General features: G+C 51.6%; 1 protein-coding gene across 5 annotated transcripts in view; it reads right to left on the bottom strand.

Moving 5' to 3' along the window:
- Nucleotides 1-20805, bottom strand: part of DCDC2C (doublecortin domain containing 2C) — a 97068-nt gene that overhangs the window by 41186 nt on the left and 35077 nt on the right. For 4 of the 5 annotated variants that reach the window (XR_007130271.1, XM_047746568.1, XM_047746569.1 and 1 more), the window contains exons 4-7: nt 17234-17362; nt 11727-11864; nt 8923-8965; nt 685-811 (exon numbers count right to left, since the gene is read on the bottom strand). Coding sequence is in view for 4 of the 5 variants with exons in the window: in XM_047746568.1 (XP_047602524.1) it covers nt 685-811; nt 8923-8965; nt 11727-11864; nt 17234-17362 (437 nt within the window). In the remaining variant the exon portion in view is untranslated. The remainder of the gene's footprint in view (nt 1-684; nt 812-8922; nt 8966-11726; nt 11865-17233; nt 17363-20805) is intronic. The other variant, XM_047746570.1, reaches the window with a different exon arrangement.

The following is a 20805-nucleotide window of genomic DNA, read 5'->3' as shown; positions in this document are numbered from 1 at the left end:
AGGAGGGAAGCGCAGGGAGACGGTCAGGACGTCACCAGGAAAGTGGCAGAGGGTTCCCGGGAAGCAGAGAGAAGACGCACGAAGAGGAGGAAGCCGGACTCGCTGCCCTCCTTCCCCTGGTCCTAGCCTCTGTGTCACCAGCCCCCGGCGATGCCCCTGGGACACACACCGATGGGACGTGGGGCAGCTGGCCCCGAGCCAGGACTCCGTAGAATAGAAGCAAGAGCAGAAAAAGTATTTTTTCTAATTATTTCATTTTAAAGTCAGCTCCAAAGTTTACTCTTTCAAATTCCCTCACACTTAAAAAGTAAACCCACACAATTCCGGTGGATTCGAGTCTCACGTTTCCCTCCCAAGTCTGAGTAGTTTGCAAGTTGTTTACTGCATCGCCGGTCCTTAGGGGAAAGCGTGCCCGCCCAGATGCTCACGGAGACACAGAATCCCTGCATTGATCTGGGAGGGCTTCCTGGATGGGGAAGCCCATCGCCTTCAGCACTGGGAATCTGTTTCTCTCCTCCCACTACCACGGCCCCTGGAGCTGAATGTCTCATTTGTGAACCAGTCACACGTCCAGTGCTACAGTCAGTTACAAGCCCCGTGTCTGCAGAGGAGCGGCCCGGGGAAAAGCACATTCTTAGGATGGCAGCATTGTTTCCCGCCCACAGCCAGATGGACTCACATTACCTGTGCCGCCTTGCATTAAATGATCCACGAGCATTTTCTTCTTTCCCTCTTTGGCATAAAAAACAGAATCCTCTCCCTTACAGGGAATGTTGTCGTACTTATGAGGTTCTTTTCCTTTGGCGTCCTCCTAAGGTACAAATTAAGAATAAAAAGTGTGAGGAACAGCAGTGCCCCTGAGTCTTACCCTTTGGTTTGAGAACGACCAGGCGAGCCTCGTTCGGGCACCTCAGAGAACGTTCCCTCCTAGCACCCAGGTCCGGACGGCCCGTCCCTTACCCTTCTCTTCAGCAACGTGGCAAAACACAGCCTCCCGCGGCGAGGACAGCCCCTCCCAGGAAGGGAAGGCCAGTCGTCCCCTGGAGGGACTCCCAAGCCCCCATAAGCCCCGACAAAATGAGGGAGGCTTTGGAAGCGGGGCAGGTGAGTCTGAGGAGGTCCGTGTGGTTTTAGACACACCTAGAAGCCTCGTAAAATCACTGTTTTCAACACCGACAAAACTGTTGCCCTGGAGCCCCTGAGCAAGGGGCGCGTCTCTGATAAAAGGCTATTCAACATGTTTTCCGAGACAGGTTGGTTTTGGATTGAGACACAGGGAAACTCAGATGGTCTGAAAGAAATCCACAGACAGTAATGACCGAGCACAAGGGGTCACAGTGGACAAGGAGCTCATTCTGAGCACATCCCGCTCCGCCCTGCACACCACCTTTCCAGCTTCCCTGTTCTCTGTCTTTACTGAACGCAGGCGGGACTATATAAGTCGGGATTTCTCCCGGGCTCTCTACGACGCCTCCCTGTACCATCAACATTATTTATGGCACAAACGACCGGCTGCTCTGTCCTTGCAGAAGTTAAAGTGCATAAGGTCATCCCACGACCAAATACAAAAACCAAGCGAGGTCTTTCTACCTACTTTAAGGGGCTTCCCTAAAAGCTGCAATCACGCCCACAAGTATAGGAACAAGATCTTGGCAGAACGGGTCGTAGAAACAGAACACAGTAAGTGCTGCTTGTGTTTGGAGCAGCTGGGGGATGGGATTCAGAAAACCTGCTCGACTCCACGCATCGCTGACACCGATTCTCGCAACCATTTCATCCTTGGCCTCTACAAGACATCCTGTGTCCACTGCTACCTCGGAAGTAATATATAAAGTGACACAGGAAAGGTCCCACCCTCCTCACGAGGACACAGTGTGACCATGGGGCGGAGCAAAGTGCATAGCGAAAGCCAAGACCGTCGCAGCCCAGCCCCCGGCCCCCCGGCCCCCAGACCCCAGGCGCGGCAACACGACAGAGCTGAGCGGGTCCACACCGACCTGGAAGGTGGCCCGGGACACAAAGGACTCAGGGCCGGCGTGATGGCAGATGAAGAGCGGGCTGAAGTTCAACAAACTGATTTCACTGTTTAATCTCGTCCGTTACCACAGCACCTGACAGGAACGTGAGTTCCTAGAAGCTCCGTACTTCTACGACAAGCCCCAAAACCTGGAGCCGTGCTAGGTTAGCTTCTCACCAAGTCGGACCCTCACCCAGCCATGCTCACCCGCACACCCCGTTGCCTCCCTCCCCTTCATCCTGTTGCCCAGCACTGAAGCAACCTCAAGTGTGCGTGACTAGTCAGGATGGTTGTCACTCACATCTCACCACTAGAAGGCTGGAAGCTCCTTGGGGCCAGAGATGTTTGTCTAATGATGACTTCCCAGAGCCCGGAGCCGGGAGGCCACAGAAAGCACACGGTAAGTACTTGCCCGGGAAGTAAGGGAACGGTGCTGACACAAATCTCCTCCCCCTGCGCCTCTCAGATGCCCACGGGAGCTGTCACAACCTCGGGTGGTGTTCAAGGGCCTCAGCTCAGCACTGGGACACTCACATCTAAGCCCGCCTCCCTTCCCATCCCTGTGCCAGCCTCTTCCCTGCTCATGCTTCCCCCACCGTCCAGGTCATCCCCACTAGCAACGCCCTTGCTCCCTGTTTTCAAACCTCAGCACACGCCGAGCTCAGAGTCCTGGGGCCACGTTCCTGGAACACCTGCACGTCGTCACCAGAACACAGGCCCTGCCTCTGCCTTCCTGGCTCCAAGCAAGAAGGGGCCTCACAACACAGACACGTGCCCAAGGAAGTAATCCCAGCAGTTGCTCAGGAAATCTTTGCTGATCTCTTGAACTGAATAAGAAGATGTGGGGGAAAGTAGGAAAAGAAGAAGAATAGGACAAAGAAGGGGGAAGGGTTGGGGCACTTGAACGTCTCTGTCCCTCGGTTTTCACTCAGGTCGTGACCCCGGGGTCCCAGGATTGAGCCCCACGTTGGGCTCCCTGCTTCGCAGGGGGCTTGCTTCTCCCTCTCCCTCTGAGGCTCCCCCTGCTTGTGCTTGCTCTCTTCTCAAATGAATAAATGGAATCTTAAAAAAGCTGGGGGCTGGATTGCAGGGTCCGCAGCGCCAGCCCAGCCTGCCTGCCCGTGCCCGTGAGGCAACCTCTATGCCCCTGCTGTCCCGACCTGCCAGGGACACCCCAGATGCTTCTCCAGAGCTGCCACCTCCTCCAGTGCTGGTCCTGCTCCAGGGTCACTGTGTCCTATACAGAGGAGCCCTCGTCCACACTCCCACCCCCTCGCCCCACGCAGCCCACGGCCACGCACCTGCAGCACTGCCCACGGGCTCCCTGCTGGTCTGTGCTCCCCAAGGATGGGAAGAGGCCGCCTTCAGCTTTACACACACAGCCGCCGTGCAGCAGACACTCTGCGTGTCTCTCATGGTCAAGGCAACACAGATTCACAGCAGTTCTCAGAAACAACAGATTGGGCGGAAAACAGAGAATCTGTGGCTTCCCCACGCAAAGAAACATCTGCGGGTCACCCTGTCCCCACTCCTCCCTGCCCTGAGTCCTGAGTCTCAAATCAACGCGGTGCCTTACAAAGGGGCAGGTGCTCCTTTCCCATTTCATTAATCCTCCCCCCATTAAAAACGTTCTCAGGGGACATACCCCAGGCGCGCCATGTTCATTTCTCCGGAGTGCTGTCGGGACTCTCACCTTCCTCTGGAGCCCATGTCAATCGATCCAACTAAACTCAATGCGGCTGTAACAGACAGTCGTGCTCAGGCGCAGGAGAGGCAGCCTCACAAGGTGCTGTGGGTGAAGTGGAGAGCTTGTCTAGTGGAGGGACAGGAACTACCCAGTTAGGTTCTGAGTCAAGCCATGCCCAGGGGGACAGCCAGTGCTGCGCACTGAAGGCCTCGCTCCAGCTTCCCAAGTGAACATCCTGCTTCCAAGTGGGTCAGGGTCTGCCATCAGAGAACCAGGTCCTATTCCACGCATTATTAAAGTGGAACATTTGCTAACATTTGAACCTGACTGTCGCCTCTTCGAGCCACTGGAAGGAGATACAAATGCAGCCTTGGATGTGATGTGATACTGCAACAGTCTTGACATTAATAGCCTGCGAATGTCAGCGCCAATGCACTTTCTCCACACTGTGCTTTACAGTCATTAGAGTGTGCGTGTCCCACAGTATGGGGACTGTTTCATACATGTGTGCACGCGCGTACACACACACACACACACACACAGGAGCCTTTAACTGTTTCATCTCTTGTTCATTTCAGTTCACTACCACCGTTTGCACTCTACGCCCAAGAGAGAAGTAGGTAATATTAACATTCTGGCTGTGGCTATGATATAAACACAATGCCTATTAATTATTTACCAACATGTTATGGAGGCTTGACATTAAAATATTCATTTTAAACATTAAGTTAGCCCCACTTCTTGAAGAGTAATAGATACAAAATCATGGTAAATGAGTTGCTATAATACGGAATCTGACCTAACGAAATCAGGACAGGTTCATTCAGGATTTTCCTAGGACTCAACAGTCACGGGCAGGTTAATGGACACCCGGAGCCCGGCGGCCTCTCCTGTGCTCCCGCGTCCAGTCACCGGGACACCCCAGCACCTGCCATTGTGTTTCTCCTCATTTCACGGAATCAAATGCCATGAGTCATAAGACACGTCGTTATTTTTCGTGCCGCTAAGAAACAAACTACCAGCTAAGCTCTGCCACACACCCTGTTACCTGGAAGTTCTGTTTTCCACTGGAACAGCCCTTTTGGAACTTTTAGACGTCGGTTTTTATCACATAGTACATCCGGACGTACAGCAAGAGGACAAGCCACAGAAACAAACTGCTCGGCTTGTCTCAAGATCCCACACCCCGCGTCGGGCTGTCCTGAGCCATCGCTGCCTCACAGCTGAGTACATCTGGGCTTCGCCGTGCCGTGTGGACAGAGTGCACCACTACTGTTCTGGAATGTTCTCCCAAGTGGCTCTGCACATTTTGAGGCTGGTGCTCTCTTGCCTGGAGCATGGGAAGCAAGGCTTCTGCACGTCCCTCAGTAACAAGATGAGGTGGAAGAACGTGGCAGAGTACTTCCTGGCCGCCAGACCCCTCTCTGGACACAGGGGAGGTTTGCACACTGTGGGCGCGTGCCTCCCACTGCAGGGGGACTGTGCGCAGCACTGCCGCAGACGTGCTCCGAAAGCCAGCAGCAGCCCAGCGGCCCCTACAGCTGAAGGCCACCCGAAAGGAAGGCAGGCGCCACCGGCCCAAGACCCACCCAGCCAACACACAGGACCGGGAGAAGTAATAAAGCATCGCTGTGCTGACCCCTAGGCCTGGGTCGTTACACTGTCACAGATTCTCCAGCCTGAATCTTCAGCTGCGAACAGCCAACTTCCCTCCTCAAGTCCCAGAGAAGAGTAGGTTGTTCCTTTGCAAAAATATAAGGAATTAAAGAAGAGTGTGTTCCACGAATATCCAGCCGCCGCTCTACCTTTGTACCTTTCTGGGAATACAGTAACTTTCCACTTCGGTTCTGAGTCATATCCACGTCACCGTGAGGACGTCTGCAGCAACGACGCCCGACGTGTGTAGAGACAACCTCGCACTCGCCTCGGCCGAAGAGACAGGCGACGACCGCGAAGCCACACGCGACACCACCAGCCGTGCGCAGAGGCCCCGTACGCAGGAGGCGCCCCACTTCCCACGGAAGACAAATCAGAGAAGTTGAGTAAGAGACGACGGGAGCCCGGCCCATAAGGAAGCAACCGTACTTGCCATTACTTGGTTGCTGAGAGTAATTCTAAAACCCAGCCTCAAAAAGTAAAATTACAAAATAAAAGAAAACCCAGCCTCATGCAGCCAGAGAAGCCTGGCACATGTGCTCATCTCCTTCCTTAGAAATCACCTGTTCCTCACCCAGGGCGAAAGTTTGTAAGTACCGAGTTCTCTGTTCAACATACACACAGACCTCCACACGGGGAACAACGAATGAGGTGACACACCTTGAGAGGCGTTTGTACAAGAAAAGCACAGATTTTACATCAACCTTTGTCAAAATCAATGCCTGTTCTGTTCTTTTAGAAATTCCCTTTTTTTTTCTGGAATAAAATGTGTTTGCTCTGCCATTACATGCCATGCCTTGTCATACATCACAGAATATTTTCAACGATAAGATTTATTTTTTTCTAAAATAACACATTTTATTTGCATTGTAGGGTATGAATGTTTGTGATGATCCTGTTTAAGATTCTTCCCGTTACGTAGCATCCTTAAAACCTGTTAATGTTCCTTGGGCGCCTGGGTGGCTCAGTGGGTTAAGCCGCTGCCTTCGGCTCAGGTCATGATCTCAGGGTTCTGGGATCGAGTCCCGCATCGGGCTCTCTGCTCAGCAAGAAGCCTGCTTCCCTCTCTCTCTCTCTCTCTGCCTGCCTCTCCGTCTGCTTGTGATCTCTCTCTGTCAAATAAATAAATAAAGTCTTTTAAAAAAAAAAAAAGGCTTTAAAAAAAAAAAAAAAACCTGTTAATGTTCCAAAAGAGAGGAGAAAGCACTATGGAGGGTATCAGAACAAACACGTGTCACATGTTAGACCAAACAGAACAAATATTTAGTAAAAGGGAAAGAGAGCCCTATCCCCACCTATCAGGACCCAGAGTCACAACAGCATAATGAAACGAGGACGTAACGAAAGCCAGCCATGACGACCCCCAAACTTGTGGCTCCGTTCTCTGTGCCCAGAGGCTCCCCAAATCACTCAAGTATGGGATTCCAAGCTTGTGCGGCTCAGGCTGTTTCAACATTCACAGTCAGTGTCCACACCGCACGTGAAGACGCCAGTGGAGGCAGCTGAGAAAACTGTGACGCTGGAAACCTGTGCACATCCACGAAGGCCCCTCTCCACCTGGAACGTCTGCCCCTTCTCTGGACCACATTAGGACCTGTGCTCTGCTTGCCTATGTCCACATGTCGACGGCCCCTGCTCCTGCAAACCATCACGCTACACACGAGACTCATTCACACAAGCGTTCTGTCATGAAACACATCCGCACGTGAGGAAACGCATCCTTAGGGCAGAATCATGTCTATCGGTTCTTCATTCTCAAGGATTCTCGTCCACTCATTCAATCAACAAACACTTAATGCCAAAGGCTATCTGTAGAGAAAGAAAATTGAGAAAAAATAAGATGAAGAAAGGATGAATACCCAACTTTTGCATCAACATGGATGGGAATGGAGGAGGTTAGGCTGAGTGAAATGAGTCAAGCAGAGAGAGTCAGTTATCATCTGGTTTCACTTACTTGTGGAGCATAAAGAATAGCACAGTGGACATGGGGAGATGGAGAGGAGAAAGGAGTTGGGGGAAATCGGAGGGGGAGACGGACCATGACAGACTGCAGACTCTGAGGAACTGGGTTTTTGAGGGGAAGGGGGTGGGGGTTGGGTGAGCCTGGTGGTGGGTATTGTGGAGGGCACGGATTGCATGGAGCACTGGGTGTGATGCATAAACAATGAATTCTGGAACACTGAAAAGAAATTTTTAAATTAATTAATTAATTAATTAAGAAAAGAAAATAAATAAGACGATCATTCACTTCAGGAAGCTTCCAAAATAACAACAGAGTCAATTCAGAAAACCCTTGACACCAAAGCCAGGCAAGGACCCCACGAAAAAGCAGCATTGGAGGCGAATATCATCTATGAACAAACGTGCAAAAGTCCCTCACAAAATTGAGCCAAACATACTCAGAAAGGCATCTTTTAGCAGTCGGGCTTTTCCAGCAAAGGCGGTAGGATGAGGCCTGCAGTCGTGAGCTCGGGGTGAGGAGTCAGGTCGGCTGCGTCGTTACCTCGGCGACACCAAGCTCCTCCAGCACCAGCGTAGACGGGCAAGGGCTGGGCTCAGCCAAGGCTGGACTCTTGCCAGCAAATTCCGGCATGGTTCAGAGGGGTGAGGAAGCCAAAATACTTCTAAGACAGCGGCTAAGACGGCGGTTATGACATTGGAACGGTGCCAGGAGAAAAGCCACTTCAAGGTCTGGCCGTGAGATGCAGGAAAGGAACAGCTCAGCACATGGGGGGCCTCCCAGCGGGTCGGACTCGGGCGGGAGAAGCCAAGCAAATGGGCTGGGAGCTGGGGACGGGCAGACACACGGGAGACACCCAACAGCTTTGCTGAGTGAACGATAATGTCATTGCGGCCACTGAAATAGCATCTTACAAGACGGTCGGGGCACGGGGTCATCATATCGGCGGGTGATAAGGACCCATATGGCCGCCAACCTCTGGCCTCTCCCTGCCCTTCCAGGCTCCTGTCCTGACTCTCGCTGGCCGCTCCTCTCGTCCCGAGCTGTGTGTGTCACACTGCGTGTAGACACGCACACACACAGTGAGCGCTTCTCGCCTCTGTGCCTGACGTGCCCCCTCCCCACCACCCCCAGGCCCAGGGTGCACACCAGGCCTGGCCCCTCTCCCTCCAGTCTGTCCCTATGCCACACGGTTTCCACCTCACGCTCACTGCGTCCTATCACAAACGCCTCCGTGTGCCTCCCAGCGCCACACTCTGAGCTCCCACGTCTCGTCGCCGCACACACAGCGGGAAGCCTGACGCCAGCACTGCATTCAGAAGCACCAGTCCCCACTGCCGGGGCTGGCCTGGGGGCAGATTTGCCAAGTGTCCCGAAATCCAGTTCTCACCTTTACTGTGTGAAAAGGACTTACTTTTCTTAGAGAGAGCGTGAGCAGTCGGGGCAGAGGGAGAGGGAGAAAGGATCCCAAGCAGACGCCACACTCAGCACAGAGCCCGACATGGGGCTCGATCCCACGACCCTGAGATCATGACCTCAGCCAAAATCAAGAGTCAGACACTCAACCAACAGAGCCACCCGGGTGCCCCGAAAAGGACTCACTTTTTTCTTTCCTCGTGAGCATTTCTCAATGTCTGCATACTTTCTGAAAGACAAAAGGTAAGTCAGCTAGAACTTCATAAAAGTCAGCCAAAATACATCTTCTTAAAAATGCAGGCCACAGCCATGGCATTTGGGAGGGCAAGGCCCCATGGAAGGCATGTCAGTCCCCCCATGTCACGGGCTCACATCAACAGCATCTCCTACCCTCTGAGCAGAAGGGGCCCCCACTGAGGTTTGCTCAGTTTCCTTCCTGGAGACCTTGGGAAATCCGACGGGTTTCCATTTCCAGCAGGGTGGGTGGCATTCTGACCCGAGGGTGTCATGTCTACAGGCACTTTCTGCCTTAAAGCTTTTATACAGTCCTGGGGGGAAATCCTAACATGTTTGAACCAAGGTTTTGGCCGTTGACGGTCACTCCCACAAACACGGGTTTTTCATGCAGCTCTCACAGGGACCTGTGACACACACATGTCATGTTCTCCCTGCCGGAGAGGAAGCACGGCTCAGAGACATGAGGGTTCAGTGAATGTGGCACCACTGACCAGGGGAGGAGCAGAGACCCCAGCCCCATCTAAAACCCAGCCCAGCCTCCTTCCAACACGTGGCAGACCCCCACCCCCCGTCTAACTGCCACCCTTCCCTCTGACGCAGCCTGGGGAGCACATCCCACTAATTCCTCTGTATGGGGCTGAACCCTGCCAGTGCTACGCACAGGAAGGAACACTCGGGCACCCCGCTCTCCAGCAGGAGGGCACCTCTGGGGTCTACACCATGGGTGGGGAACGGACTTCAGTGTCTTAGCAACTCTGGGGAATCTCTTCCTCTTTCGATGGAGAAAGATAATTAAGACCCAGTTCAGGGTCCATACATGAACAGGGGACAGAGAAAAACAAAACACATGGATGGTGTGGGGGCTCATGTGGAGAGCAGTGGACACGGGCACAGAGAGGACCAGCACCTCCGTCCAGCAGCCCCTGAGGTATTTCTACCCACAGTGCAGTTAGGACAACCAGGAACAAATTAGCAAGTGGATAAAATCGAGAAACAGCCCTGCCTGCCCAGCACGTAGACAGGATCCCAACCTAACCATGTGCTGTGCGGTCATCGCCTACGGACAGGACAAAATGAGCCATTCTCTGCCCCAACGTAGAAACCCTAACAGCAGGAAAGGGCGAACAGACACAACATGTCTCGGGTTCCTGGGCTCTAGGCCAGGGAACTCATGGGTGTGCAGGGGTGAACCGCCCGCCAGCTCCAGCACAAGACCAACGCCGACACCTCTGGTCCTCTGCTCGAGATGGTGACCATGTGCAACGTGATGGAGCAGCAGCCATGGGAGGGTCCCTGACAGGTGTCCTCAGACCACTGTGGCCCCACATGTTGTGCAAACACAGCCAGGGGCTGAGCAGTCCAGGCTGCAAAGTCCCGTTCAAAGCTGGAAACTGTTCCTCCCAGCCAGACCTGGACATCAGGAGCTCCCTCGGGGTGGGAACAGAGGCCAGGCACCGGAGTCACACACCGCGACCCCAGCCTCCTGGAAGGAGGTTTTCACGTACAGGGCAGCAAGGCATGGGACACCCAGGTACCAAATCAGGTAGGGACAGAGCCTCGAGGTCCAGCGCTGGTGACAAAGGGCGTGGCTGGCAGGGCACAGTCCCCTGGGGCTCACCATCCACTGGCAGGCACACCTGAGGCTGTCCCCCTGTCATCCCATGCCCCACCGTGTCATCCCCCAGGACCCAGAGGCAACGAACTCAGACACAGCCCTAATACCCAGGCTTGAATCTGGGCAAAAAATTGAGGATTTGGATCAGTATACGCCTCTGAGCTCTGGCCTCGCAGGTCACCTCCTTCCTGACCCACCATGGAGCCGGGACATCCAGGATGGACACACGGGAGAGCGTCAGGAGCTCCACCACAGAGGGCCCCAGACTAATAAACCACAAAGTCTCCCTGAGGAAGCGTCCAATGCAACTGTGCCCTGGGAACGTATGTCAGGCCACCCTGTCAGGGGACTTCAAGGTTCTTGAGCTGTGAGACCAGCAGATGGACAGAGTCCACGCCTGTCCACTGAGCAAACTTGCAGGCTCTGGGCAAGCAGGTCCGTGCGTGAGGCTGCAGTGTCCTTCAGAGCAAAGCCCCAGGGCGTCCCTCGGGTAGAAGAACATTGTGCACTCGTCACAAGAGCTTTTCTGGCCAAATTCAGACGCCAAGCCAGGGAGTGAGCAAAGCCCGAGAAATGACAGCCAACACTCTGGTTTTTTCCGGTGACGGAATGGGAGACCCCACCAATGCCTATGTCTTCCTCATAGATGTTCCCGAAAGTCCATAAACACACACACCATGGTGTACCTTTAGCCCAGGCCAGGATCCACTGTCATAATCACCACTGTTCCCACCAGGAAAGCCTGCCGCCCCACACCTACTCCGGATTCCAGAGCAGGGGAACCCGGGCGAAGCAAGAAAACAGAGCCAGGTCGTGGATGGAGGCCGGGCCATCACAACCATGTCCCGGGGCCCGTGTGATCTGCACACTGAGACTCTTTCTGGCTGAGTCTCCCAGTGTCACCTTGAGAAGAAGCTGTACACGCAACACAAGGGCTCCCTGTCCTGGTCACATCACCACACAACAGGGAGTCTCACACCTCCCTGTGAAAATCCAAAACTGTGTCCTGTACAAAACCAGAGTATGTAGCTTCACTCCGGAAAAGCAGCCAAGAGCTGAGCGGCTGCACTTGGGGGCAATCCCGGGGAAAAAGGCAAACTGTCCCAATTCAGGAGGGCAAGGTAGGAAGCATGCTCACTGTTGGACCTCGCTGGGCACTGTGGAGGACTTCCAGTAAGGGAAATATTTGAAGGTTTCCAGTCCTGCGGCCACGTAGAAGTGGTTGTCCTGTAGGTCCTTTGAGTTCTCCAAGAGATGCCCGTTCATGGTAAATAACCTGTGAACAGAGCAAGAAGAGATGGTGGGATATTCAGAGCAGCGGCCGCGGGCTGGGGGCCCTTCCGCAGGCGATGCGACCGGAACGGGGGCTACCGGCCAGAGCTGAACACGTAGACAAGTGAAATCCAAATGGGCTAATTAAATCCCGTGGGAGCTGCCCCTCCAAGGCTAAGCTTGCTTCCCATTTTTAGATTTTTAATTAAAGTATATTTTCAATTATGTACAAGTACTTAGAGGCCCTTGAGAACATTTTAAGCTCTTGGTTGGTGTTCAATTAATTTTAACAACAGCAAAAATTAATACAAATTGGCTTATATTGTTATAACAATGGTTGGAAAACAAACCAGTATTTATTAGCAAATAATATGCCTTTTTATAAGCCCCAAACGACTCATATTTTTCTACTTTTACTCTGGGCTGGAGAGTGGATTGGCAAGTATCCATCCACTCATTCATTCACGTAAGACATGATTCGATTCACTCAATGCTGAGTATCTTCATGCACTGGACAAGGTGGTGCCATCTCGAACATAAATGCGAGTAAAGAGGTCATCAGGGTTTGTACACAAACCTATAAACACAAATGGGACCAGCGAAGGGCAAAGATCCAGACTTCCAAGAGGAGGAAACCAGACTGAACAGTAGGCCTCACAGAGGTGGGGGCACAAGAGGGGTGCAGAGGGTGGGAGTGTCCTCGTGGGATGATGGGCAAAGCCATCCAGGGTAGCAGGAGGGGCCAAAGGCCAGAACACAGGGGTCGACTGTCGCTGAAGGTGAAAGGCACACACAGAGCTTGCAGAGTGAATTCTGGGACATTGAATGTTCTAGGGAGAAGAAGGGATCCCTGGGGTTGCCGCAGCGATTGGAAATTGCCATGGAAGAGCGGGCAGGAGCTGGGTGCCAGCAACAGGCCACTGACCGGTGTGGGGGCATCACGCCTACGCAGCTGATGGAGGAAGGGGCCCAGCCTGAGACAGGAGGCTCGGGCCGGACAGAGAGGGTGTATGAGGCGATCGGGGGTCTGGGCGATCCAGAGAGGGCAGAGGACAAGTTCCCTCTGAAGAGGTTGAAGCCACAGAACCGTCCTCCGCCCATCAGTCCTTCTCCAGCCTCAGCATCAGAACACGGGAAGGCTGCTAAGACGCGCACGGCGGCCCCACCCTCACGGCCTCCCGGCCCCTGATCTAGGACAAAGCTGGACCCTCATCTCTAAAAATGCCAGTGGCCCTGCAGCAGCGGCTCCGGGAGCCGCGTGAGGATGGCCACCTTAGACCAGCCCTGAAGGGACGGGAAGACCTTCCAGACAGAGACAACCACGAGAAGCCACCGACAGCCGCGTGGGCAGCAGGGGCCCTGACAAGGAGCACAAGTGCTGGCAACACTGTTCCTCTCCTGCCAGGGCCCCCCCTGCTGAGACCGTTGGTGCCTCCCTGCACTGGGGGACCCAGACGGCCGGTGCAGGCGTCCCCAGGACGCAGTCAGGAGGCACAGATGCCAGCAGCAGGTGAGAGGTGGACGGAGGCCGATGGGACTGAGGGGCAGCAGGGCCATGTGGGCTGGAGGACAGCGTCTCCTGCTCAGGGCAGCCGGGTGAGGTCGGTGTGTCCCCCGAGAAGCAGAAGTGTCGGAGCAGGTGGGCCAAGAATTTAATATAAACATGAAAACACCGTAAGTGCGATAAGAGGAGAAGTTACACACAGAAAACAAGAAAGTGTGGAGAAGAAACAGAAATACGGATGTGAATACTGAGTCGCAGAGACAACTGGGTCAGGGCGCCCCGCGGAGGCCGTGCTGTGGCTCCAGCCACTGCCGGGAGGACAAGACCGAGGGCGGCTCCCGGAGGCAGGCGGCACGAGAAACACCAAAAAAGTGTTCGGGAGAAAAGCCCCGAAATGAGGGTGTGGGTTCGCCGCCGCCCGAAAGGATCTCAAAACATAACAAAAGTGAAAGGGAGAGAAATGTGTAGGAACGAGGAAGATGAATTTCACAGGATCAAACGGAGTCAGTGAGCGTCACAAGAGAGGGGGCACGGGACATCTCACGGGCGGGCACAGGGACACGTTCGGGACGCTCGCGAGCACCCAGGAGGGTCCTCCCCAGGCGAGCCGGGGAAAACGCGGCCACAGCCGCACCCGCACCAGAGCCTCCCACAGCAGCACTGAAGGGCCGAGACGGGGACGTGATGTTTCCAACCTGGACGGAAAGAACTCCTGGCGGCCGCCCTCGCGGAAACCGGAAGGCCCGGGAAGGCCGTCGCCGTCACCAGGCTCCCCTGCCCCGAGGCACACCGAGAGCGTTTCTCCAGGAAGGAGCCGAATGGCAGGAAAGCACCTGGAGGACACACGACTCGGGGTCACGTGCCGCGGGCAACCACGCGCGTTGGCACAGTCCGGGCTGTCATTTAAAAAAAGTAGAGCAGGGGCGCCTGGGTGGCTCAGTTGGTAAAGCAACTGCCTCCGGCTCAGGTCATGATCCTGGAGTCCCAGGATCGAGTCCCACATCGGGCTCCCTGCTCAGCAGGGAGTCTGCTTCTCCCGCTAACCTCTCTCCTCTCAGGCTCTCTCTCTCTCGTTCTCTCTCTCTCAAATAAATAAATAAAATCTTAAAAAAATAAATAAATAAATAAATAAATAAATAAATAATTTAAAAAGTAGAGCAAAGAAACCCTCCTCAGGATAACCCGAAATTCAGATCGTGGATCACAGCAACGTGACGGGCCTCCTTGAGGTGGGAGCCGAGGAAACGCACGGAGGCTTCTGGTCTTCTCGGGGAGGGGAAGGAGGCAGACCGGCGTCTGCGAGGCCTGGCGGGAGACAGACGCGGGGGAGATGGAGTCCGGGTTCCTTTCGGGGGCCCAGGAGATCCTTGGCGCCGTCAGCAGGAGCAAGGAAGGGGCTGCGCGAGCCGACAGGTCAGGCGGAGGGCAGTGGACACAGGAAACCGAGCTCTCCGCACGGCAGAGCAGAGGGGAACGGACCCTGGAGCAGCTCAAGTCAGACGTCCCGGACGCGCCAAAGGGGCTGCAGGTCTTCCCTCCAGCAGCGGGAGCCTCGCAAGGATGAGACTCACCGCCCGGGTGTTTCTCTGAACGTCTGTTCTCAGAAGCTAAGTGTTCTCAGTAGTGATGAGACCAAATAAACTTACCATTAGTCCTTCCAAGCATTTCTTTCATTCCCAAGCTCTGCACCTTTTCTAATTCAACCATAAAGAACTGGGGAGCGGTGGAGAGAAAAACCAAAATCGTATTAATCAAATGTCCTGTTTTCCCTCCGAACATCCTGTTTCCTGGCTTGCTTCGCCTCTGGCCTTCCACATGTGACGTGTGATCAATTCTACCTCCACTTCCGGCTCCTTCCAAGAGTGCACACAAGTCCGCTGGCTCCGCGGGACTGGCTCTTTCCTTCAGAGTGACACGCTGACATTTATCAAGCTGCCTTCTGGAACATCTGGGTGCCCGCAGTACTGGTTTTTAGGTAACATCGAACTTCCCTGGCATGTATGGGGTCCCCTCGGGACTCCCTGCCCTCACTAGGTTAACGACGACCCCGCGACTCTCAACGCCCAAGAGTGATGTCCTGCTCACAAGGAGGCTTGGTCTTCATCACTGGTGTCACAACTGCCGATCGTAAATCAATTGTTTACATTTTAATTGACCCCGTAAGAGAGACAACTGACAAGTGAAACAGGAGTGAATGATTTTGCCCTTCCACCCCAATGCCTACCATCATGGGGACCATCACTGTGCATAAAGATGATACTTCCAACACTCAGCATCATGCCACGTCTCTGACTTTTTGACTCAGAAGGTTTGTGTCTTCCCTACACTTTGTCAGCCCACTCCCATGTAGGACTTTGGGCATCCTTCTCCCCAGTGGTGTTCCCAACATTGAAGCCTTAACCTTTCCCTCTGCAGCCTGCTAGGCTGGCTACTCCCACTGTCCCTCCTTCTGGTCCATTGATCCACACCAACCCCTTGGTCTAAGTCCACCAGCCTGTCCCTGGATTCACTCCCACAACCAGCCATGGCCACCTCACCTCTGTCCCCCCTCTGTCCACCCCACCACTGTCCATCTCACCTCTCCCTATCCCCATGGCCACCTCACCTCTCTTCCCCCTCTGTCCACCCCACCACTGTCTACCCCACCACTATCCACCCCACCCCTCCCCATCCCATGTCCTCATTCACCCATTTCACCATACCTAGCACATGTCAAATGTTCAATAAACTATGTTGAATGAAAAATGAAATAAATTAGTTAAAAATAAGTATGGTGGGATGCCTAAGTGGCTCAGTTGGTCGAGCATTTGCGTTCAGCTCAGGTCATAATCCCAGGGTCCCGGGATGGATTCCCACACTGAGCTCCCTGCTCAGCAGGAAGTCTGTTTCTCCCTCTGCCCCTCTGTCCCTCTCCCTGCCTGTGCTCTCTCTCTCTAGCTCTAATAAAGAAATAAAATCTTTTTTAAAAATAAATAAATAAATAAATAAAAATAAGTATGGTAAAAAGATAGTAAATATCAGTTATCTGTTTTGTGTGTGTGGAGTCTGAGGAGTGTTGGAGAGGATGTGGAGAAAGGGGAACCCTCTTACACTGTCAGTGGGAATGCAAGTTGGTGCAGCCTCTTTGGAGAACAGTGTGGAGATTCCTCAAGAAATTAAAAATAGAGCTTCCCTATGACCCTGCAATTGCACTACTGGGTATTTACCCCAAAGATGAAGATGTAGTGACAGGAAGGGCCGTCTGTACCGCAATGTTCATAGCAGCAATGGCCACGGTCACCAAACTGTGGAAAGAGCCAAGATGCCCTTCAACGGACGAATGGATAAGGAAGATGTGGTCCATATACACTATGGAGTATGATGCCTCCATCAGAAAGGATGAACACCCAACTTTTGTAGCAACATGGACGGGACTGGAAGAGATGATGCTGAGTGAAGTAAGTCAAGCAGAGAGAGTCAATTATCATATGGTTTCACTTATTTGTGGAGCATAACAAATAGCATGGAGGACAAGGGGAGATGGAGAGGAGAAGGGAGTTGAGGGAAATTGGAAGGGGAGGTGAACCATGAGAGACTGTGGACTCTGAGGAACTAACACGGCTTTGGAGGGGAGGGGGGTGGGGGGTTGGGTGAGCCTGGTGGTGGGTGCTGTGGAGGGCACGGATTGTGTGGTGCATAAACAATGAATTCTGGAACACTGAAAAGAAATTTAAAAAATAAATAAAAATTTTTTTTAAAAAGACAGTAGATATTGTCTGTTTTTCAAAGAATTAAAATCAGAGTTAATGACGTAACATGGGAGTCCTTGCTGGTCCAGGGAGGACACTCCCACACTGTGACCAGGTCTCCCCCAGGGGACAGAGCCTTACTTTCGCACGCCTCCTAGAGGGAAGACTTTTTCCCCAATCATGGCCAGCACACTATTCCATTCCATCAGACTGAATTTGGGTATGATAATTTTTACAGGTGGGATAAATAGTCTTCCATTTGTGAAAACACTGTAAGAATAAAAAAAAAAAAAAGCATTCATTAGTGCCTTACCCTTGAGGGGGAAACACTGGAAATCCAAAGAGAGACCCATAATTAGAGAACCGCAAGCAACATGCGATCTCCAGGCAGCCCTCAGACGCCCAGCCTGACCTGCCAAGGACCATGACCTGCCGAGGACTGTCACCAAGAAGCTCAATGCTGAAAGCTTGGTGACACAGCAACTCTGTAGGGAAACATCTTTTCACAGACGATCAAATGTCCAGGTGAACAGGACACGACTCCTTTTAAATAACAGACCTCCACTGTGGTGAGTAAAATGGAAGAAAATGGTGCCCTTTTGGCAAACAAAGGGAGAATTTTGCCTTTAAAAATGCAGTTCCTTTCCCTTCCCATGGAGCCAAGGTAGTGTCCCACAGGAAATAATGTGCAATCCTCTGAAAAGATAACAGCTAAACAGATAAAAGACAACAATTGATTTCACTCATGTAGTCTTCAGGCAGCTTCCCCATGATCCCAGTGGGTTTATTTTGTTTTCTGCGTCGGGGCAAGGGGCCGGCTGCAGGGAGAGTACTCAGTGCACAGTTCTCCTGTTAATGAGGCCTCGCCACCTGGTCCAAGTCACTTGGCAACAGTTTCACACTCTTGTAACTCAAATTAGAATAATGTAAATGATGAGTCTTGTTTCTGTAAGTCTTAAAGTAATAAATTGCATTTAACATTAAGGAGCTCAATTTTACAATTCTGGCTTTCCATTTTTTACATTATTCATGGTTACTGTTGTTTTATTGTGGTTGTTTTCCTATAATACAAATAATTTAAAATTGGATGAATACATCTCTTTTTCTTTCAGAGCAAATATAAACTTTAATACATTTGTGCAAAATACGAAGAATCGGTTTTCTTTCCTAATGCTCTGTGGCAAGGGGCTTCCAACCCATGCAGAGACCACCTTCTTCTCTATGGACAATACCACCCCAAAATAAACCCTGGGAAATGTTCTGAGCAAGTTATACTACAATGCATTTATGTGATAGCCTTCCTGCAGCAAATATTTGCCACAATGTTTTCATCTCTTGGTTTTCCTAAATGTCTTATCCCAAAAGTCTTTCCAAACATAGATTACTACTAGTAATAAAAGAGATGAATGTTTAAACAAAGTCATGCAGTGTTTCTGTCTAAATTTTTAAAGATACTTAACATGCATTCTTATACTGAGTGTGGGGAAATAGGCACTCTTACGAACAGAATCGTGTCCTCTCCCCAAGAAAAAAATTATGGCAGCAGCAGAATCCAGCAGACTAAGACACACACACCCAGTGGGGCTGTCGCTAAAAGTGTTGTGCTCTCCCTCAGAGCGAGTTGGTCACACAGACTAAAGAGACAAATGGGATCAATAACCATGTTCCCTCTTGTGAAATCCAACCCATGGAAATGAAGCAGATTCCTATATAAAGACATTTCTCATAGGATTATTTACAGAAACAAAATATGAAAAGAACCTATAGGTCCAGGTACTGAGAAATGGTCAAGTAAACTGGCACAGCCAGACAGTAATAAGTTACGCAGCAGCTTAGAATTGTTGATCCAGAATTTGTATTTACAGGGGGTTATGGTCAAATACAGTTAATGCTGTAAACACACACACACACACCAGAAGGTATGAAGAGACCATGAAAAGTGAGTGTCCTTCAGGCTATGAGGAGGATCTGAGAAGTAGGACGAGGGATTTTGATTTTATTCTTTACAGGGTTCCAGGTTCCCACATGTATTTATAATAAGAATGTAAAAATGGGGAAAAACTACCCATTTGAATATTTTAATTTTTAAAGACCAAGAAAGGAAAGAAATGTTTAATCTATAAATTAGGAAGCTACAAGTTCAGAGGACGTGCCAGACTTAACACAGTTCCCAAAGTTGCTGGTTGAGCTGAAGAATGAACCAGAGCTTCCTGCTCCGCAGGAATTCAAGCATCGGTCCATCTGCCACCCGACACTCCAGGTGGCTGGATGACCAACCGACCCTACCTGAGTACCCAAGAACAGTTTCCTGGGGAAGTCCCTGATGGAGAGGTTAGGGGCGGGCAGGAGCCCCTGCACACACGGCCAAAGCCCAGCATGGTTAGATGAGGGCACATCTGAATTTTGGAAAACAGTGCAGCCAGTTATGTAAAGCACAGCTTATCCACATGTGCTCATAAGGAACCATCTCCAAGACACACTGTGTGGTGGAAAAAAGGGGGCACCCAACAGTGTCTGTAGGATCCAAATGCTTGGGTCTGTGAACCTGTCCTGTAAGGATCCTCCAGAAGCAGTTAGCAGCCGTTGTCTTCAGGTAAGTCACTACGGATCTAGGGACAGAAGGTGGGAGGAACACTTACTTGTAACACATACCTTTTAAAGCTGTTTATTTCTTTACCGTGGGCATATGTTACTCTGGTCCCAAAAAGTAGTTTTAGAAATATAACTCAAATAAGAGATGTTAAACACATAAAACTATACTCTATGCACCTGCTATGATGCTCATTAAGGTTTAATAAATAGTTTAAGTAGAACATATTTTAAATTACTAAATAAGAAATATTTTAAATTTTTAAAAAATAAGAAATAGCACATGGATCTATGAATGGACCTTCCTCAGGTGTTGATGATGGTGATGACGGTGACCCAACAGGTACCATGTGACGCAGCTTTGCTTAGTGGCAGAAGCAGGACCTGTGGTCTGGACCTGCTCAGTTCTGGGGAGACCCAAACAGCCAGGGGAGCCCCAGGCTCTCTCTCTGAATCTGGGCACACTCAAGCAGCCACCCCACTACCACCCCAGCTCCCCTGCCTGTGAGAAGGGAGAAACTCCTTTCTCCCTTAAACATCAAAGACTCTGGAACCCACCACAACTATTTTGTTTGCTTGCTTTTTATAGTTGCAGGTTCTCCAAGCAAACATGATCAGGTCTCTGTAGAGAAGACACTGCGTTTGAATGGATATTTGGGTCCATCTAGTGGAATTTCTAGCACACCGATCTAATGCGTGGAGCACATGCTGCAAGTGTAAATGGTCTGTAATAGAGAAAAAAAAATCCATCAAAAGAAGTGAGAATCACTGATATTTTGGTTCATGCCAAAAAAAAAAAAAAAGTAGCTTTAGGGATATGCCTCTTTGTCAGGCAAGATCCATAAGTCAATACTGCTCCCCAAGATTTCTATACACTCTTCAGAAAGAGGCATCTTTCACAAACTTTGGAAATACTGTGCCTCTCATCTTTTCAAAACAGCTTTCAGGCCTAGAGAAGGCACGATGGAAAGACCCAGGTACTGAAGGAGAGATATGCTATGGCAATGATGGTCCAGGTTCTGAAGAGACATGAAAGGGGCACATTTGGCTAATCAACAGGTCATGTTTCCTGCATCCTTCTGCCTCCCAGTCTGGGCTCTGAGGAGTCTAGCCGGGGCTTTCCC

The sequence above is a fragment of the Lutra lutra genome, chromosome 9 (assembly GCF_902655055.1).
Source record: "Lutra lutra chromosome 9, mLutLut1.2, whole genome shotgun sequence".
In the NCBI taxonomy this organism is placed as follows: domain Eukaryota; kingdom Metazoa; phylum Chordata; class Mammalia; order Carnivora; family Mustelidae; genus Lutra; species Lutra lutra.
This window is presented reverse-complemented; position numbering and strand designations above follow the sequence as displayed.